The 20576-nt window shown below is 32.5% G+C and overlaps 1 protein-coding gene across 1 annotated transcript; it reads left to right on the top strand.

Moving 5' to 3' along the window:
• The first annotated feature begins 19289 nt into the window (after positions 1–19289).
• Positions 19290–20576, top strand: LOC142615461 (transcription factor MYB73-like). The gene has a single exon (XM_075788202.1). The coding sequence runs from the start codon at positions 19431–19433 to the stop codon at positions 20328–20330; it is 900 nt and encodes a 299-aa protein (XP_075644317.1). The 5' UTR covers positions 19290–19430; the 3' UTR covers positions 20331–20576.

The raw sequence follows: 20576 nt of genomic DNA, 5'->3' as shown, positions 1-20576 counted from the left end.
CATGAAGACACCCTCCATGGCCTCTACCTCTGCCCAAAATTAAAGGAAATTTGGCTCTCAGTACAAGCATGGAATCAACGTAGTCTATGGCAAACGATGAGTTTTGTTGATCTCATGGGAGGTATTATGGCGAAGAATAGGGACTCAGACTTGTTTGCTATGATAGTGTGGGTTGTATGGAAGAGAAGGAATGACATGGGGGTGGGGAAAAGTTGCGAAAATCTCTCAAACCTTGTGCAGCAAGCTCGCAGCAGGTTAATGTATTATCATAACAAGCGTTTACAAGTAAAGAAATCACAGTACCTTATACCAACCTACAGTTGAACTCTACCCCAATACCCAATTAGACTTGTTTTGTAGTGACAATCTCTCATTTTAATGCACGGCTTCCAGTACATGACTAACCAATAGATGCATGAATCCCAGTACACAACTTGATCACCAACTTGAGAAAGATGTTAGTTGCAAAGTTTTTTAATTCATTACATAATAAAGATCACGAAATTGCTTGGTCACAAAACCCTACAGTGTACAAACACAGCAGTTTCTTCAAAATGAACTAGGGCAAATTGGGTTTCCAGTCACAATTTGCATGAACAATACTTTACTTCACACTTGTGCAACTATGCAACTTATGACGGCTCTTAAAATAATTTTTATATATGTTTAGGGTTGTGAGAAAAGAAGGCCCAAACATACATTTATGGATTGGAATGAAATCAGATATGAAAATTTGATTTTCATAAATCTCGAAAGATACTCTATCCATCGAGCAGTTGTCCAGCCACGAGCTAAAACAACTTTTTAAGCCTCGATAGATACTAGCTATTGAGTTTTAAAATCCAGCACTTCTTCATTTGATTCTTGGATAGACTTGCATGGCTTTCACACTTAAACTTGAAACCTTTTTTCTTGAAGCATTAAACACATCTTAGATCTACCCAATTACAAGTAAAGTGCGTTTTGTCAAATGATTAGTCAATTACATAAAATATTAACATATGTTCCTAACATTATTCACATATGTCCTAACAACAGCGAGGGGCAAGTGATGGTGTCCTTGGTGCAGCAAATCCCCTTGCCCAATACAACCATAGAAGTTGAGGCATTGGCAGGAAGGCATGCAATAGAGTTGGCTTTGGAAACTGGTCTCAATAAGGAGTTTTGGAGGGTGACTTGCTGATCCTCATGAACGCTCTAAAATCTAATTCGCATAGCTTTTCACATTGTGGTCACATTGTCAATGATATACATCACTTAGCCTCTCAGTTCTCCATTGTTTCTTATTCTCATGTAAGGAGACATTGTTATAATGTAGCTCATTCGCTTGCGAGACGAGCAATTTCTTTTTTTTCATTACAAGTACAAGTCTGGATGGAAGATGTACCACTAGAGATTGCAGATGTACCTCAGGCTGATTTTCATAGCCATAGTTAATAAAAGTTTGTGAGGTGGATTTCAAAAAAAAAAAAAAAAAAAGGATAAATTAGACTTGAGGGGGAAAAAAGTGAACATTTTTAAAAAAATTCTTTATTGACTTAAAAGCTCTTATAAAGACATAATAAATTCTTTTAAAAATTGTCTTTTTTTCTATTATAATTAGTGTAACTACTAACTATCAAATTATTTTCAAAAAACTATTTTTAATAAAAAATATATTAAGAAAAAAAAAACTAAAAAGTCTAGAATTACTGAAAATTTCATATAAAAATAGCACTGTCCTTATTTCTCACCCTTGTGCGTTTGACTGTTTTTTTAATTACACAGTAAAAATTTCAAAATTTCAACAACTTGATTTTGCTGTATATCTCAATCAAATGTGCTGGAAATTCTGGCTGTTTAATTTATAAGGGCCTTGAGAACTTGGGTGTAAAAATAAGTTAATAAACTTTTATGGGCTTGGACGAAATAAGGCCCAATACTTCCTTCTTCGTCTTTTTTGATGAGAGGCCCAATACTTTAGTTGGATTCTAATATAGATATCCAGAAATCATGTGATGGGGGTTGAGGCCGAATGTCAAATTTTCTGTACTATGCGTGCGTTATACATTAGAGTTGGGCCTATCTATATTGTCTGTTGCAATGTAATTTCTAGGGCTACTTAGGTGTCGTTTGGGAATTGTGTTTCTTGTGTGTTTTTTTTTTTAAAACTTTTTTGGACAACGCTTCTGGCACTGTTCATTGTCCATTAACAGTAATATTAAGCTTCTAAATAGTGTCAAGCGTGTGAACAGTAACTTTATTATTATTTTTTCATTGTTTTCAGTTTTCAGCAAAATAAGTTTTATTCAAATGGACACTTAAGCAGAAATGTACATGTTTGAGTTTAGATTTGTTCATGGTAAAAGTACGACAAAGTAGAATTGTATGACTAATTATATTTAGAGCTTTTATTATTATTGATGATAGAGTATTGTTCTTTCTTAAGTAGACCACCTCCTTGCCAAAGTTCGTTTGCATTTAAAAAAATAAGTAATATTTACCTGAAAATTATTAGTTGCTCTTGGAGTACGGTGATGTAGTACCATATTATTGTATTCTAGAAATAACTAATAATTACTTAATTTGTATGATTTTTTATTATTTAAATTTCATTGATTACAAGGGAGTTTTCCACTAATGGTGAAAATCTTTTTTTTTGGTGTGGCCATATCAGCCTTTTGTTTTGTAAAAGAACAGTATTAGGGATATTGGAAACTTTATTGCATAAACTTTATAAATTAAGATGACATCAGTCATTGTAAAAATTATTCATATATTTATTTATCATGCTATTGAAGTGATATAAATCATATTTATTATCATATTAATTTGTAAATATATGCTGTAGTAGTTAGTCAATTTCAAGCAAATACTTTAATCTATAATTCGATTCAGTGGTCTCGGCTGATTGCAGTGGTAAGGCTGTGTCGGCCGTGCTTGGGCAATCCATCTTTCAGTTTTCTTTCTTCTGCTTCATATTTTTCAGTGTTTCTGCTGATTTTCTCCCCAAGTTCCCATCTATATAAATAACAAAGTTTTTAATTTTTAAAAAACAAATTACTTTATGTTGTTTGTGACAAAAATTGTGCTTGTAAGTTAGTGTACAAATAAAATCAGGACCCAAAATCCTACTCTTTTATGATGGAGAAGAAGTACCATAATGGTTTTGGGACCTCATGTACGGTATCCATTTGTTTAAACTTACACTGGATGGCAATAATAGATGCGGCTTAATTAACTGTCATGCATTGCATGGTATCACTCTTTTTACGGCTATGGTTAGCAAAGATATTTTGTCAAAATATATAACGTAGTCTGATTCTGGACCTTTCATTTTTATTTTTTTGCTGATAGAATGAGAGACCGTAAGAGCAAGATTTGGTTTGTGTTGTCAAATCAAACTTTAATAGGTAGTTGAACTGTTGAAAAGCCTGAACCTTCAGTGGTTGTTATAAATTTATATAGGTCTCTTTGGTTTGACTAGGACACCATCTCCTTTATCAAAAGTTGGCTGTTGTCAAATTCTCTTTCGCTGCAAACAAAAGCTTAATTGGGATCTCTTTTACTATTGATGAGTTACAAATTAGTCTTGAGATAACTGTTTCGATCTAGCAAAATCAAGAATAACTTGTGAAAAAAGATTATCTTTCTTAATTTGACTTACTGTGTTATGAAACATACATTAATGGAGTCACCCTTTGGTCTGATGTTGAACCATGCTTATTACCTTTTTGTGGATAGACACCCAAAGTAAATTATAGTTTTTGGGGTCCAGCTCAAAAGACCAAGGATTGATTGGGATTAGACCATATCTTAGTTTCAACTTTCAACTATTTTCAGGAGGAAAAAAAATAAGAAACTTTTTCCTCATCAATATCAAATGATACTTATATCAATTTTGATTAATTACTAACTTTCTCCCTTGCCTTAATCTTAGTGGCTCCTCTCTTATGTCATGAGTAGAACGTAAATTGGATAACATGTCTCCCTTTTAATAATGTTTAAATGTTATAAGATGGTGAGATTTACACACTGTAAGAAGGAATATACATATATATTAAATTGAATGTATGAAATAATTATTGATTACAACGTATTAGAGTGGCCTAATTATTGCCTTTATTAGTGTGTGAATAAAGTAACAAAAGGAATTTGTGAGACCCCACTATGCTCCACAACTCCTCCTAACTTCTTGTTTTCTACTTCCCCGAACTTGAATATGGCCACATGCCTAATCAAAGGCATGCATAGGACTAAAAGAAACAAACAAACAAGAAAAGAAGGCCCCGAAGGGTGAGAAAAACGTGAGATTGGATCTCAAAAGGAAGACATATAGGGATTGCTCCTATCTTGAATAAGGGGCCATAAGGTGAATACAAAAAACCAACTAAGCATCAACCAATTATCGACTTGAAAAGTCAAATATGGCTGCATATGAAGTTACCCCAGAATCTTAGATGATTGGTTTTTTTTGGTTAAGTAGATAATGTTACACATGTTCACTGGTTGCAAAGAAATTCCGCAGAATTTGAAGGCAGTTCTTCACTTATTATGTTCGTTAAATTAAAGGTGAATTGCCAAACTGTGGGTATTTAGTTTTAGTGAATCTATAAAAGTTTTTATAGTTGTTGACATATGAAACTCACCCACATGTTTTATATGGCTAATAAATTAAACAAACAAAATTATAATAAGAGAGACTTGCTCATGGATGCAAAGTTTTGCAAACTGGCAAAGGCGTCCTAGATGGGCGTGTTGGCAAGGAAATGATTGTCTTCTTTTTTCTTTTAAATGGAACTGAGAATTGAAAATTGAGTAGTTCTTTAAATTTTAAAGATAGATTTGTGAATGGTCAACTAAATATTAAAACTTAAAAGTGTTACCAGTTGTCTAATTTTATAGACAAAATTTTTATAAACTGCGCAGTACTTATTTGATTGGTTCCACACCACCTAATGACATATATGGTTTTTTTTTTTCTTTTCTTGGGATCTTCGTTACTAAGAATTTGGCTAGTCTATAGAGCCATACTCTCTTTAGGATAGGCTTAGTTGGATTCCACTAGGTAGTTTCATTTCATTAGGTGTTTGTTTTTTGTGTTAGGTAACTTTGATTAAACTTATTTGTTGTCAAGTTATTTACTTGAAAGGGAAAGAGAAAAAAAAAGAAAAAAGAATTTAAGCAAATAAATTGATTTATTTGAAGAAAAATAAATGCTTATTTGTTTGAAGTCACTTTTTTTGTCTCACTTTTAAATAAATAAATTAACAAAAATAAGCTATTCAAAGACACATGATTCGCGTGTGATTATTTAATTTTTCCCTCCTTGCTATAAATCTACAATTCTTTTACTGTTTATTTAGGTGGGCAATGCACCACTTTTGACTAATCTAAATCATGAGGTGATTTAGTATAATTTTACTTAAGTAATTACAACCTTGAAATAATTTTAAATAAATCCCAAACAAACCACATTCATATTTGTCAAAATTAGCAAGCTTGCACGAGTTGGCGTTAGAGTCGTATAGGGCTTAATTGTGGATTTAAGCATACATCTCGGCTAGTGCAATCATTAGGTTTAAAAAAAAAAATGTTGGGCAAAAAATGTACTTGTATTAAAAATAAACTTTATAAAGCTATATATAAACCCAATAAAGTTGTATTCAAAGACACATGATTTGCGTGTGATTATTTAATTTTTCCCTCCTTACTGTAAATCTACAATCCTTTTACGGTTTATTTAGGTGGGCAATGCACCACTTTTGACTAATCTAAATCATGTGGTGATTCAGTCTAATTTTACTTAAATAATTACATCCTTGAAATAATTTTAAATAAACCCACACAAACCACATGCATATTTGTCAAAATTAGCAAGCTTGCATGAGTTGGCGTTAGAGTTGTAGGTCTTAATTGTGGATTTAAGCATACATCTCGGCTAGTGCAATCATTAGGTTTTAAAACAAAAAAATGTTGGACAAAAAATATACTTGTATTCAAAATAAACTTTATAAAGTTGTATATGAACCCAATAAGTTTAAGAAGTGAAAAATAAACTCTCCTAAATTAACTTAACCTTGCCTAAGATTAAGCATGTATTGCTAGTGTACATGTTGATCTAATTTTTTTGACTTGCTGTAGAAAAGTTGGGTAATATTTCATTATTTCTGTCATTATGTGTTTAATGTTGAGGGCTTTGTTTAATTGGATAGAATTGGACAAACTCATTGATGTCTAAGCTGAGCTCAGCCATGCCCATATAGCCGCCTAAGCCAATTACACCATTAATTGATTTCTTCCACACAAGATGCCAATAACTACGTTTACTTGTTATGTTTGTTTTTTCTATATTGAGTCAACCTATCATTTTGATGCCAACCAAATTGACTACTGTCTTAGCCATTAGGGGAGCAAGTGGTTCAAGTTCAAGTAAGAATGACCCACAATTCATTTGGTTTTTATTTCCAGGACGTAAACCAAAAATTCTAGAACTCACGGTTCCAAAAATTGATTAAATTAAAAGATTTAGACCTATAATTATAAACAATTGTTGTTTCCGCAGACCATATATTCACTTCTTTAAACACAAATTTAATATTAGTAATAAAATCTAACATGAAAAAACTTTGTTAGTTGTAATCCACTTCCCAATTAATATAAGTGTGTGTAGACAAAGATGTTTCTTTTAGAAATAAAAAAAAAATGTTTTAACAACTATTAGTGGAGACACAAATGCAATTATAAAAATCAACAATTTGGGTTATTAAAAAGAGTGAGACCCAAAGCTTTCAATTGGCCAATTCTTCTTCCTCTCCATCCTTAGCCAATTCTGACTTGTCGAATAGTCAATTACTGAATGGGCCCTTTGATGTTTTTGTATACGAATGAAAAATGTAGCACGAGAACCACGATATTCTTCTAATCATTCTTGCTTTTCTTTTTTGGTTTTGTTTTTTTGTTTTTTGTTTTTCTTTTATGTTGGGTTTTTAGGTGAGTGACCATTCCATGAAAGTTACTGACTAATCTTATTCTTATCATCATCATCATCATCAAAACCGACTTATAAAAGATAGCTACGACCTTGTGGCTCCCACTGGCTCCTGCTCCAGATAATGCATTTGTAGCTTCATTTGTTTAATTTTTACAAGGAGCCAATGAATGAAAGCAACTTCAAACTAAACCATAACTTTAAATAATTAATGGCTTGGGAGAGAAGCTGAAATTATGATAATGATACTATAAATTTTATTATATAACTTTTAAAAAATAATGTGTTATTAAAAAAATTAACTTTTATTTATTATGTTATTGACATTCATAAATTATATTTATTATAACATTAGTTATTGTAGTAGTTTCAGTATATTATAATAAGTATATAGTCTCTCTCTCTCTCTCTCTCTCTCTCTCTCTCAAAGAGTGTCGTAATGCAATTAAAAAATTTGTTACGTATCAACTCATTACACGTCAACTAAAAATAAGCGAAAATAACACTCTCTACTTTATAGAACTAGCTTATATTATCTTTTTTTTTAGAAAAAAAACAGTGATACTTATTAAAACACACAGTAATACTTAGAATTTTTTAAACAAGCTTATAAAATTTTTTAATTGGTAACATATATTTAATAGTCTAGTAAGAATAATTAACATGTAGCTTTGTCAATTTTTTTTTTTCACCCAAAACAATATTCTCAATTACTCCTTTAATTGTCCTTTTTCCCTTACTGCTTCTACTAAAAAATAATTTTTTCTATGATTTCTCATACCTTTTCTAGTTCCTTGACTTAAATAAGATAGACTATTCAAGTGGATGTCAAGTGGCCCTTTTTTTTAAAAGATAATTTGGACTTTTATTAAAGGAACAATAGAAGAACAATCAACCCTGCAAATATCAGCAATAATAGCGGAGAGGTTGAACTTATTACAAGAAAAAGACTTTCCAAGGCTGCTAACCAGCTTAGCAAAAACATAAGATGTCAAGAAGCTTATAATCCAATATCATACATTACTATCATTTGTGGTTAAGAAAATAAGGTTCAAATCTCCATTATCTCCTACTGTACTATCTAATAATAATAATAATAATAACCATCATTATTAATAATTGTCCTATGAAATGTCGGTAATCTTATCATTTCCATTGTTACAAATCAACAAGCATTGAGTGAGTAACTATCATTATTTTAGAAAGGAAAAAGAAAAGGGCAGACAAACTAAACAAACAACAAGTTCCCAATCTATGGCTCAATGTCAAATCAAATGGCCCTTTTATCTAAATTAATAAACATTTTTTAAAGAGTCCCCATCCCATGGAATAATGGAACTGTTACGTAACCCAGGGGGTTGGCTGAGTTGGTAGAGCTCTCAGTCTCAAAGTGCTTGTACTGGGCTCGACTGGGTGTGCTCCCTAGTTCGAGTCTTGCTACCTGCACTTTGAAAAGAATTTCCCGCCAGCTTTTACCCCTTCGGCCTCTAAGACGCGAACAGTGATTAGTCTCTGGTTGAAAGCCTTGAGGATACACTGTGGGCAACCAAAAAAAAAAAAAAAAAAAAAAAAAAAAATGGAACTGTTACGTATTTCAGTAAAAGCGAACCAATAAAAAGTGGGAGAAGAATAAAACAAAAAATTATATAATTTTATTATTTGGACATATTAACTTTATATTTTTAAATTGAACACTTTAAAGTTTAAACTACATACTTTTATAATGTATCTAAAAAAAAAAAAAAACCTCACCACATTTAAAATATCAAAAGAAAAAACTTTGATTTTTTTTTTTGGGTACTTTTAACTAAGCGAGGATTTCTCTTTTTTAACTAGATTTTTATGTGGTTAAAAAATAATTTTGTTAATAAAAGGTAACTTTACTTAAAAATAGAGTTATAAATGTCAAATAATAAATTTCATTTTTAATTTAAAGAAAAAATTCTTAAAATTTAAGATTTTTTTTTCTTTCATATTCAAAAAAAAAATTATAATTACTGTTTATCTCTATAATTTATCATTTTTTATTTATTTAAAAAATAAAAAATATATATTTTTAAATTATAATAGATATAAATTATTAATTTTTATCTAAAAAAAATTTAATAAAAAAAGACATTTTGAACAAAGCGTTCCAACCCTATCAACTGAACCAGTACCCACTGCAACAACCAAAAAAATAAAAATTATATTATTTCTCTATTTCTAACGACCCAAATTTGTTCTGAAAAATCTAAAAAACCGACAGTACAAGATACAACAGTTTTAAAGCTATATGCGTCATACCCTCAGGTAGTCACATCGTACGGTAGATACATGTAGCAGAAAATTTAAGATTTTTTTTTTATATATTAAAAAAAAATTATAATTATTACTTATCTCTATAGTTTATTATTTTTTATTTATTTAAAAAATAAAAAAATATATTTTTAAATTATAATAAATATAAATTATTAATTTTTATCTAAAAAAAGTTTAATAAAAAAAGACATTTTGAGCGAAGCGTTGGAAGCCTATCAACTGAACCAGTACCCACTACAACAACCAAAAAAATAAAAATTACATTATTTCTCTATTTCTAACGACCCAAATTTGTTGTGAAAAATCTAAAAAACCGACAGTACAAGATACAACAGTTTTAAAGCTATATGCGTCATACCCTCAGGTAGTCACATCGTACGGTAGATACATGTAGCGGAAAATCATGCTAAGGAGGGCCCCACACGTGGTGCGAATCCCTATATTTATGATTCTTTTTGGGAACTCGCGAAGTGGGTTATAGCTGGCACCGACTGACGTGGCGCTAGATTTTCAAATGCTTCGGTTACGTCGGTTAGCGGTTCGATATGCTATGCAATGGCCACGTCACTCATTAACGGACAAATCAAGCTGTGGTCCTCCACCTTGCAACCCAATTTTCACACGTGTCTGCATGGCTAATAGTACCTAACCGTTAATTTGATAGTTGGTACAAAACATATATATAAAGCTTAAAATAATTATAAAAATGTAGAGAAGAAGTGTTAATTAGATTTTTGAAAATGACCCTAGCAAGGAATTATGAGAAAGGAAAAAAAGAAAAAGAAAAGGAAACTTAAGTGGGAAACAATAAGTAAAAAAAAGGTCGATTATTAGAGAATTTTAGTGATTAAAATAGTTAAGAAGAAAGTGACTTATTATATCTTGGTTCTTTATTGAAAGCCAACTTGTAAATCTGCTATATTTAATCAAATACCTTTGCCATCTACTTCACCTTTTGCTTTGCATGTTTATGTAGAAATTATCTTTGACATTTCTTGAAGTTGTTGTTGTCTCTTCTCTTGGTTCTCCACCTCACTATTCAATCGCACCAAACTCCTTTTGAAAGTGAAAAGTATGATGGAGAAATGTTAAATCCCATTCTTCTAGTCATGTCTTCATAGAGTTTATCCTATTAAGTCCAAAGAGAGCTTTGGTTGTCTTCTAGGCGTGAGAAAGTGAAAGAAATGACACAATCATGAACGGATGAAATGCATTTTACTCACTATGACTTTCCAAAATCACAAACCCAAATTTGAATTCCCATTGAGTCGTGCTTAAACGAATGTAGACTACTTTCCATCACTTGCATATCAATGTTATTCAGAAAGAAAAAGTTGCAAAAGTTGTTAATAGCCTTGTATTGACCTAATTGACATTTCTTAGTGTTTATAACAGAAATATTCTAGAATCAAATGTACTTTTTCTAACCATAAAAAAGAAATATATATATATATAGAGAGAGTTAGGTTCAAGTTATACTAGGTGTAACTTTAAGCAATGTTATACTACCCAATAACTTGTTATTAAATTCATATTTTAAGAATCTCACCGTTGAATTACATGTTCTATATGTGCTTAATATGCATACCAATTTTCATGTCAATTGCATATTATTTACCATGTGATCCAAAAACTCATCTCTTATGAATTATTTTAAACTACAAAAACTTGAATTAAAACAATTGATTGATAATATGATTATTAATCTTTGATCATCGTGAAATTTTGCAAGCATGGAGAGTATATAAATATAATGTAATCCAACGGTAAATTTGTCAAAATTCACATTTAATAATAAAGTATTAAGTGGTGTAATATCGCTTAGACTAGTTTCACTTAGGATAGATAAAATAAAAAATTAAGAAAAAATGGACCACTTTTATAAATATATTCATAGCTTTCAAATTTTAAGGCCATGAGTCTAAGATTTTGCTTGCTTGCTATTAAAATTCTTTTCCGTCAAAGTCCTTGGATTTGAAAGCATTGAAACCTAATCCTGTCTAATCATGTCTATTGGTTCAACATCATTCATTCATAAATACTTCTGTTTTGATACTTCTGAATATTGGGGCCTATGGTATGAATGAATATGTATGATCGATGCATCCCAATGCCCCCAGTGCTTTTATGACATGGTGCCGGTATAAGTTATTCCTTGATTCAATATCCCAAACAAAGTTAATTATATCATTTATCATATTTTCATGTAATTTTAACAAGGAATGGGTACACTGTGTGAGAAAATCTATGCATATATATATATATATATATTTTTTTGAAAGGGATCTATGCATATTATTACTTGGTTATAGGCTCTTACAGCTAATTTATGATTAGCAGTTACAGAACCAACAAAAAAAAAGTTTTTAATCTCAAAATTTTGGAATTTGGTTATAAATCTTCAATATAATATCAAAGTTTGAGCAAATATTCTTATCCGTATTCTATTTCCAACATGATTTATTTTACGCAAATGCAATTCAGCTTTTTTGCTTATAAATGTGTGTATGTCTGTGAATTAGTGATGAGTATGATGGCACCTTCTTTTTGTGTTTTGGTGCTTACATGTGGTAGTTTCTGTTTAATTCTTAAATATATTAATCTCTTTCATATTATTCTGTAATCAAAGACTCTATTGCTAGGAAACATCCTTTCACTTTCTATCCCATGTGACATGCTCAGCTTAGCCTAACAAGGATCACATTCCTTAATCAATATTTAATTGCAGAAGTGATCCGAATCTTGAAAGTACTTTTAAAGATAGTACTTTTAGAAGGACTAAAAATACACACTACCTTCCGTTGTCCCATAAAAAACCACCAGCTGCGCGCACAGTACATAAGTGCAAGGATCCAAGGCATAAAATGGTTGCATAAGGCCATGCAAAACTGCTGTATACCCAACTTTTGGGACCATTCTATGCTTTGCAAAACTCTCTTCCATGGACCAAAAACATTGCTAGGTGTGATGATTGAGGGTAGAGGACCTGACTGCTAATACTAACCCAACACGCAAAAGATTTCAGATTTATTTTTTATGGTAAACAAAAAATAGGAAGAGGGGGTGACCACTTATCAGCTTGGCTTCTTAGCTGGATATGACTATAATAGTATCTTATTAGCTTCTAGACGAGACTCCATACTTCCAATTTGTGCGAGTGACTCACTTAATTTTTAGATTGAGACTAACTGTGTATTGTGTGTGAACACTAATACACAGTTAGTTGTTTGAGGCTTGAACCCAAGTCCCAAGACTTGTTGGTCCGGTAGCTTACTAACTAGGCCATGCAAATGATGGTGATTTCAGATTAAGTTAATTCTTAAGGTTTTACATAAAAGTGAAGGGTATGATGATTGATTTTTATTGTGTAATAATTCAACAACCTGGGCTACATAATGTCAATCTAACCACTCTACACCTCTTTGCAATTCGTAACAATGTTGATCTTGGGATTCTTCAATGCGTAACACTCTGGCAAGTCTAGCCCCACCAATAGATGAGAAAAATTGAGTACTAAGAGCACTTGCAGTAGTGGAGCTAAATAGCTGTATAGCTATTTTAGCTCCACCAAAACACAAAAAACCACCATTTAGCAGTGGAGCTATAGCTATATTTTTTAGCTCTATAAATGTGCATTGTAGCTGAAAGCTAAAAAAAATGATTTTTTATTCCAGTCGGGGATTAAAGTAATACAACTTGCTTCTTCTTTTTTTCTTTCTTTTATCACATAGTGCCTCTCTCTCTCATTCACTCTAATTTCATCTGAAGCTCATCTCTCTCAACTCCGGTCTCTCAAGCTCACTTTGTTTACCACCGCCGGCTTGACTCATCGTCAACGCCGTCGCCATTGAAGCTCGACGTCACCAACCCACCAGCCATCCCAAGCCGCCAATCAGCTCAAACCCACACCGTCGATCTACCTCAAACCCACTTCTCTTCCGCTGATCCACTTCAGGTCAGTTGTCTCTGTCTTCTTCATGTGGATGTTTAGGATTTTTGATTTGGGTATAACATCAAAAAATGGGTATAACATAAAAGAATGTGGGATTTTTGATTTGGGTATAATATGTGTTCTATTTTATATGTTTTCTTATAAAGTTCCTCCATTTCATAATTTAGTTTGAATTTTGTATATATATAATTTGGGGTTAAAAAAATCACTTGTTAACACTAGACGATTATTTGCTATCATGTGGCTGTGGCGGCGGCGGCGGCGGCGGCGGCGGTGGCTACGGCTGCAGTGGTGGAAGAATCGGTGGCGGCGGCGATAGTGGCAACGATAGCGATTGCGGTGGCAGTGGAAGAGTTGGTGGTGGTGGCGGTAGCAACTGCGGGTGGTTGTGATTGTTGTTTATTGTAGTTGATATATTATTTTATTGTAGTAGATATATTATTTTATTGTGATGTTTATATTATTTTATTGTGTTGAAAATTAAAATAGATCTACTGTTGCAGCATGTTTTGTAAAGTGGGCAGGTAAAATAGATAAAGTAACTTTTTGTGAAGTTAAAAAACTAAATTTTTAGCTCTATTGCTGTGGATGCTCTAATTAGTTTAAAACTAGTATAATTTAATGTTTTAATGGAGATATCTAAGACTTAAATCCCTCATCCCCGTTATAACTATCAAATTGTTAAAAAATAAAAATAATGACCTTACATTGAGTTGACATCCCCGTTGAACTCCCATTGATGTCAACATCCATGACAAGCGCCGCCTATGAAGTTTTATCATTCTAGTATCATTAACAATTTCTTCTTACTTGACTATATTTGTTTTATTTTGGGCTTGTCATTTGTTTGGTGTGGATGAATACGTGAGTTGAAGGTGAGAATTTGAAAGAGGTGAATAATATGATACTATGGTTGATTTTGACTGAGATTCGAATGATTAATTGAACTAAAGCACAACCAATTTTGATTATTGCATCGATTGATAATGAGTCTAAGGGTTTTCTCGCCCGACATCTTTAGCTTAGACAATAGGTTTATAAGTAACCTGTTGTGTTAGTGAGTTGTGTTTGTGTTGTGTCAAGGCACGAGACAATCCTAACCTAATACATGTAATGATCATGTCAAAACCCCACAATCCTAGCACAACATATTTATTAAGCAAGTTGATACAACATGACTCAAGTAACCTGCTTAATATACAAGTTGTGTTGGTCTATTTGAAATCTTTTAATAAGCATGTATTATGTTAACATGGACACGATCCATTTCAACCCATTTAAAAAGGTGGCCTAAGATGAAAATTTTATCAACATAACCATTAAAATTATTTTAAATACTCAATTATATATTCTAAATTCAAATTTATGTGGGAGAAAAAATGAAATTTATTTATATGAAGATGGTCTTTTTGTTGATTTTGAGTAAAATAGATTAAAATGGAATCAAATTACTTATTAATTGTGTCAAAGCACACTATATCATATTTGTGGATCTGGTAAAAAATTATAACTCTTATGGTAACATGAGCCCAATTGACATGTGATCACCTCTTAATTCTCAAGAAAATTCAATCAAAGCCACAAAAGGGCCCAATTGACATGTGATCAGTGATCACCTCTTAATCCAAAAAAAAAAAAAATTCCAACAAAACCACAAAAGGGCATTTTAGTACATTAAAAAATATATAAATCTTTGGCATGTGGAGCTCACGTGAGATGCACACGTGTGCTGGATAGGTCACGTGATGAGTCTTCCAAAAAAAATGATGGTACGGGTAAAGGACAGGGTTCGGTAAGGGATAGGTGCGCGTGGCACGTGAGAGTGGGTATGTATGGCAGGGAAGAGTTCCATACAGCTGTTTCCCCGTAACCACTGCTTGTTGTTGAAAGATAGGGACTCTGCTTTCTGTTTTTGTTGCTTTTTCTCTCCCCCTTTTCCGTTTTTTCTGTTTTCTCTTCTCAATTGCATTGCCACTCCCCACTTGTTTACACACTTTTTAATTTAAAATTTTATTATTGATAGGATTGGTCAGTACTTGTGTAGTTGTTTTCAGCTAATATTACTAGAAATAGGTGCATATGGTATTGGCAATACTCTTGTTTATCATTTATGCTTTTTCTAGTGTTAGTGTATCATCAAATTATTGCAGGAAATGTTTTGCACATAAAAATTTTGACAACAGGTGAGGTAGTAAACTTTTATTATTATTTTTTTGTCCAGAACTAATATTAATTTTTTACTTGTTGCTAATAATATGTGACATCAATAATTATAAACATTTTTGTCAAATTTTTTATGTCCATAAAAGTGAGCTATAAGTTTATAAAGTGAAACTTGGCCATTAGTCTGTTATCCACTTTTACTCCATTTTGATTTTCAATATGTGCATTTATTTATATGGGGGCCTATGAAGAAAAAGGGGCTATGGTTGTTGAAAAATGAGGACCCAAATATGTACACTCATCTATATTGTTATGTGGGCCTGCTCAAGCTAAAAAAAAACAAATGTGGTCCTAAAAAAAATAAAAATCTCAAGATTCAGTGGTTGGGAACTAATCAAAAGAACTATACATGGTAGAATGTGCTGTACAAAACTGTCAGAAATCATTTTTAAAGAAAAAAATAAACTTCAATGTCATTCAAAGTTGAGAAGAAATCAATTTATGTCTAAAGTAATCATCAATGGGTTATGTTCCTAATAAATGCTAGTTATTATACTAAGCATGAACTCTCCTTTTTACTACTCTTTGTTACTATAATCATCAAACATTTCATTTTCAAAGTAGAAAACATTATTGTTTGACTTCGAGACCTTAGGAATTAAGATTTGTCATTGACATATTGGACAAAGATACAATTCTATAAAATAATGTATTTATATCACTGGAATAACTATGGGCACTACACTTGTTAAAACTTAGATAAATTTCGAGGATGAAGTAATTAAGAAGGTCCATAGAAGCATATAACTAATAAAAAAAAATTTATTTCAAGATCAGTTTGGAAGAATTTCTTATAATCTATTACATGATGATTTAATGTGTACTTTATAGTACCTCTAGTATTTTTGTGTATAATACTCTATAGTACCTCTAATGTTTTTGTTAAAGTTTTGGTATTAACATTTAGGTAGTGTTTCTTAAAAAAAAAAAAAAACATTTAGGTAGTGTTTGTATTTAGATTATTGCGTCCACGTTTTCAGCAAAATGCGTTTCAACTTTTTTTTTCCCCTTGGACAGCGCCACTTGCATTGTTCATTGTCCATGAACAATACATTTAGGCTTATGATCAGTAACTTCTTTGTGAACAGTAACAATTTGATTAATTTTTTTTTATTGTTTTCAGTTTTCAGCAAAATAAGCTGTATCTAAACGGACGCTTGGTAACATATTGCAAATTGTGTTGATTTCTAAATTCATGCAGTGAATGAGAAGCTACTTACATATTGAAAAATTGAAAGCATACGTAACATAAACAGCATTACAACAATTCTAGAGATAAAAATCATCAAAATCTACTTCACAACTTAAATTGAAATTGTGTCGCAAAAAAGAATAAGAAATCCATTGTTTATTTAGAAAAATGTCTATCATTTTTCATTTATGATTTTGTATAAATAAAGTCTACTAATTTTTCTACTAAAAAAACAAAAACAAAAGTTTTGATTGATATCAACATTATTTTCACATGAATTTATCTCACCACACATATGGTGAATTAAAAAAAAAAAAAATAGAAACATGAATGGTCAATTGATATAAACAGGTGAGTTTTAGTTAGTTTAACAAACAAAAGTCTATAATGGTTAAATAAAAGATCTGATATTCAATCTTCACCTATATATAAAATTGTTCACTGTTTGGTGTCTTATCTTAGTATAGAGTTATTAGAGCATCCGCAGCAGTGGAGCTAAAAATTTAGCAATTTAGCTCTACCAAAAGTTACTTTATCTATTTTACCTACACACATGCTGCAGCAGTGGATCTATTTTAGCTTTCAACACAATAAAATAATATAAATATCACAATAAAATAATATATCTACCACAATAAAATAATACATCTCACTACAATAAAAACACCACAATAAAAAAGTAATGTGAACGCAAAATAAAAAATTAATTTTTTTAGCTCTCATGAACAATGCACATCTATCTATAGATGTGCACTGTAGCAATGAGCTAAAAATAAATAAATTTAGCTCCACTGCTGCATGTTTCTTTTTGATTTTTGGTGGAGCTAAAATAGCTATATAACTATTTAGCTCCACTGCTGCAAGTGTTATTGTAAAAAGAAGAAACATGAATGGTAGATTGATTTGAACTGATAAGAAGAAACAAATCCGAGAGAGAGAGAGTTTATTATTGTAAGCAGGTCAAGACGGTGGAGTCGGTTTTGGCGGTTCAGGAAGAACAAGAACAAGTGCGTGACAGACACGTGTCGTTTAGTGGGAGTAGTAGGCCGTTAAGGGTAGTAGTCCGAGTGATTCAAGTATGTGTGTGGGACTGGGTTTATAAGGGTAAGTAATGACAGGCTGGACTGACAAGATTGCAGTTCCGTTCGTCCCCCGATTCTGCTACTCTAACTTGTCGTTTTATGCTCCAGCTCACCACTTCCGTGCGTCCTTTTCTCTTCTCTACAATACAACAAATTAATAAATTATATTGTATGTTTATATAACCAAAAAAAAAAAAAATCTCCTTCCTCGAAATTGCTCTCCAGCCTGGCTTGGTCAAAGTCATCCCAACAAAACTGTATCTTTTACAATTTCGTCTCTTTGTCATTAGATTAACCTTTTTCCTTAAACACACGTTTGTTTTTTTCTCTCTTTTTTATAACTTTTCTTTTTTAACCTCCGTTTTAACTTCCAAAACGGTCGGTTAAATATCTAAAAAATCTAAATCCCGAAATCATAGAGATATCAGGTTGCCACTTTCAACTTTTTTTTTTTTTTTTTTGGGCTCTCTTTTACTTTTTAACAGTTATACTTGTACTTACTGTTCATTTATGTTCTGTCAACGATTACTAAAAGGCAATTAATTCTAATTTCACCACCACTAGCTAGATAGATGCCTTTACTTTCTTTTTGGGAAAAGGGTCCCCTCTTAAATAGAGCACTATCGAATTTATGTGATACTATTAAAATTTTTCTGTTTTCTAGATTAGGTCGAATTGATTTTTTTTTTTTTTTTTTTGTGAATTATTATTACTCACTTAACAAAGTTTAAATCTTTTGGTACCTTTGATTGGTCATTGGGGGCCACTAGATCAGGGATCTAAGATTGTATTCTTTGTTTTTTTTGTTTTTCTTTTAGTTTAGGAAAAATTACAAAAAAAAGCCCAAAATTCTTTCTTCAAATTAGATAATGATTTTTTAATTTTGTATTTTTATAAAATAATTCCATATTACAATAATGAGTAGGAGAATTTGATTTTTGCTTTGTCTCGTAAAAAAGAACTGTCATTATCATTAACCTGCAAGATTCTTGATTAATTTTGTAAAATAAAGTGGCAAAGTCATAAGTGTAAATTTTTTCTCTAAACAAAGTTTTCTCTCTCTATTCAGTAGTTATTAAATTGATAAATGAACAACGATTAAATAAAATGCAAAGTTTAATAAATGATATCTCACTTTTATGTGCTTTGTTTTTTGTTTAAAAACAAAGGCTTTAAATTAAAACAATTTCATAAAATTTAGGATTTTAAATTAACACCATTTGGCTGAATTTGTAATTGAACCCTTTACTTGTAATTTGCTTTATTTTATTTTTATAACGTAGGAAATGGATTTGGTGAGAATTTGACGACGTGTATAGTTGGAACGGTACGTAGTAACGTAGCTCCACTCCATTAGAAGGGACTGAAGGGGGAGTGATTATATATACATACGTGTAAGTTGGGAAGGCAACGACGAGACGCGTGTCAGTTTGACAGCTGTATACTAGTAACTGCCTTGCCTGGAAGAATCCTCCCAACTCTCAACGCCTATGACCGGTCACTCCCACCGGTTCAACCAGTCATCCTTATCCTCTCTTATATATTCCCCTCTCACTCTCATTCCTCTCAATTCTCTTTTCTTCACCAAGAGGCTTAGCCTCTCCAGAGCTCAACACATATCTAAAATTTTTAACAACCCAAAAAAAAAGAAAAAAAAAAGGGAATAGCTAGCCAGTGTTATTTTTATTTATTTTTAATTTAAATATTTCCATGGCTTCTACAAAGAAAGATTTGGATCGGATAAAAGGTCCATGGAGCCCCGAGGAAGACGAAGCGTTACAGAGACTGGTCCAAAGCTACGGCCCGAGAAACTGGTCGTTGATAAGCAAATCGATCCCGGGTCGATCCGGGAAATCGTGTCGTTTACGCTGGTGTAACCAGCTCTCGCCTGAGGTTGAGCACCGACCTTTCACTCCCGACGAGGACGACACGATTATTCGAGCTCACGCTCGGTTCGGTAACAAGTGGGCCACCATAGCTCGCCTCCTCAACGGTCGAACCGATAACGCCATTAAAAACCACTGGAACTCGACGCTCAAGCGGAAATGCTCGTCGATGGGCGACGACTTTAACGACGACGTTTCGAACCCGCAGCCGCTGAAGAGATCGGCTAGCGTCGGGGCTGGTACTGTTACGGGTACGGGTTTGTACTTGAATCCGAGCAGTCCTTCCGGATCCGATTTGAGTGACTCGAGCTTGCCCGCTACGTCACCTTCTCACGTGTTCAGACCCGTGGCAAGAGCCGTTTCTCTGGTACCGGCTCACCCGGTTGAGACTTCGTGTTCAACCACAACGGATCCACCGACTTCACTGAGTCTGTCTTTACCCGGATCCGACCCGTTTGAGTTAATCAGCCCGGCTCAGATGGTACCGCCACTGCCACCTCAGCAGCAGCAACTGCCACCACCACCACCACCACCGGAGCAACCGGTTACAGGTTATGAGAAGCAGTTCTTCAGCAACGAGTTCTTGACGGTGATGCAAGAGATGATAAGAAAGGAAGTGAGGAATTACATGTCGGGGATTGAGCAAAACGGGCTTTGTAATTTGCAGACTGATGCTATTAGGAACGCTGTTATTAAGCGGATTGGGATTAGCAAAATCGAGTAGCCAAACAGAGAGAGAGAGAGAGAGACTAGTCTTTTAGTCCTAAGAGAGAGAAAAAAATGACTGAGCGAAGCAAGGCAAAGCAATCCTAGTTTTTTTTTTTTTTTTTTTGGGTTTATTTTTTTTTAATTTTTAAGTTCGGTTGCATTAGAATACCAAATGAAAATAATTTTGGTAGTGTACAGTGGGACAAAATGGGGGTTAAAATCTGAAAAAAGAAAAAAAAAAACGTTGTCGTTTTATCTTCAA

This window comes from Castanea sativa, chromosome 1, assembly GCF_040712315.1.
Source record: "Castanea sativa cultivar Marrone di Chiusa Pesio chromosome 1, ASM4071231v1".
NCBI classification, from domain to species: Eukaryota; Viridiplantae; Streptophyta; class Magnoliopsida; order Fagales; family Fagaceae; genus Castanea; species Castanea sativa.
The sequence above is the reverse complement of the archived record's forward strand: the minus strand, read 5'-3'. Positions and strand labels throughout refer to the sequence as shown.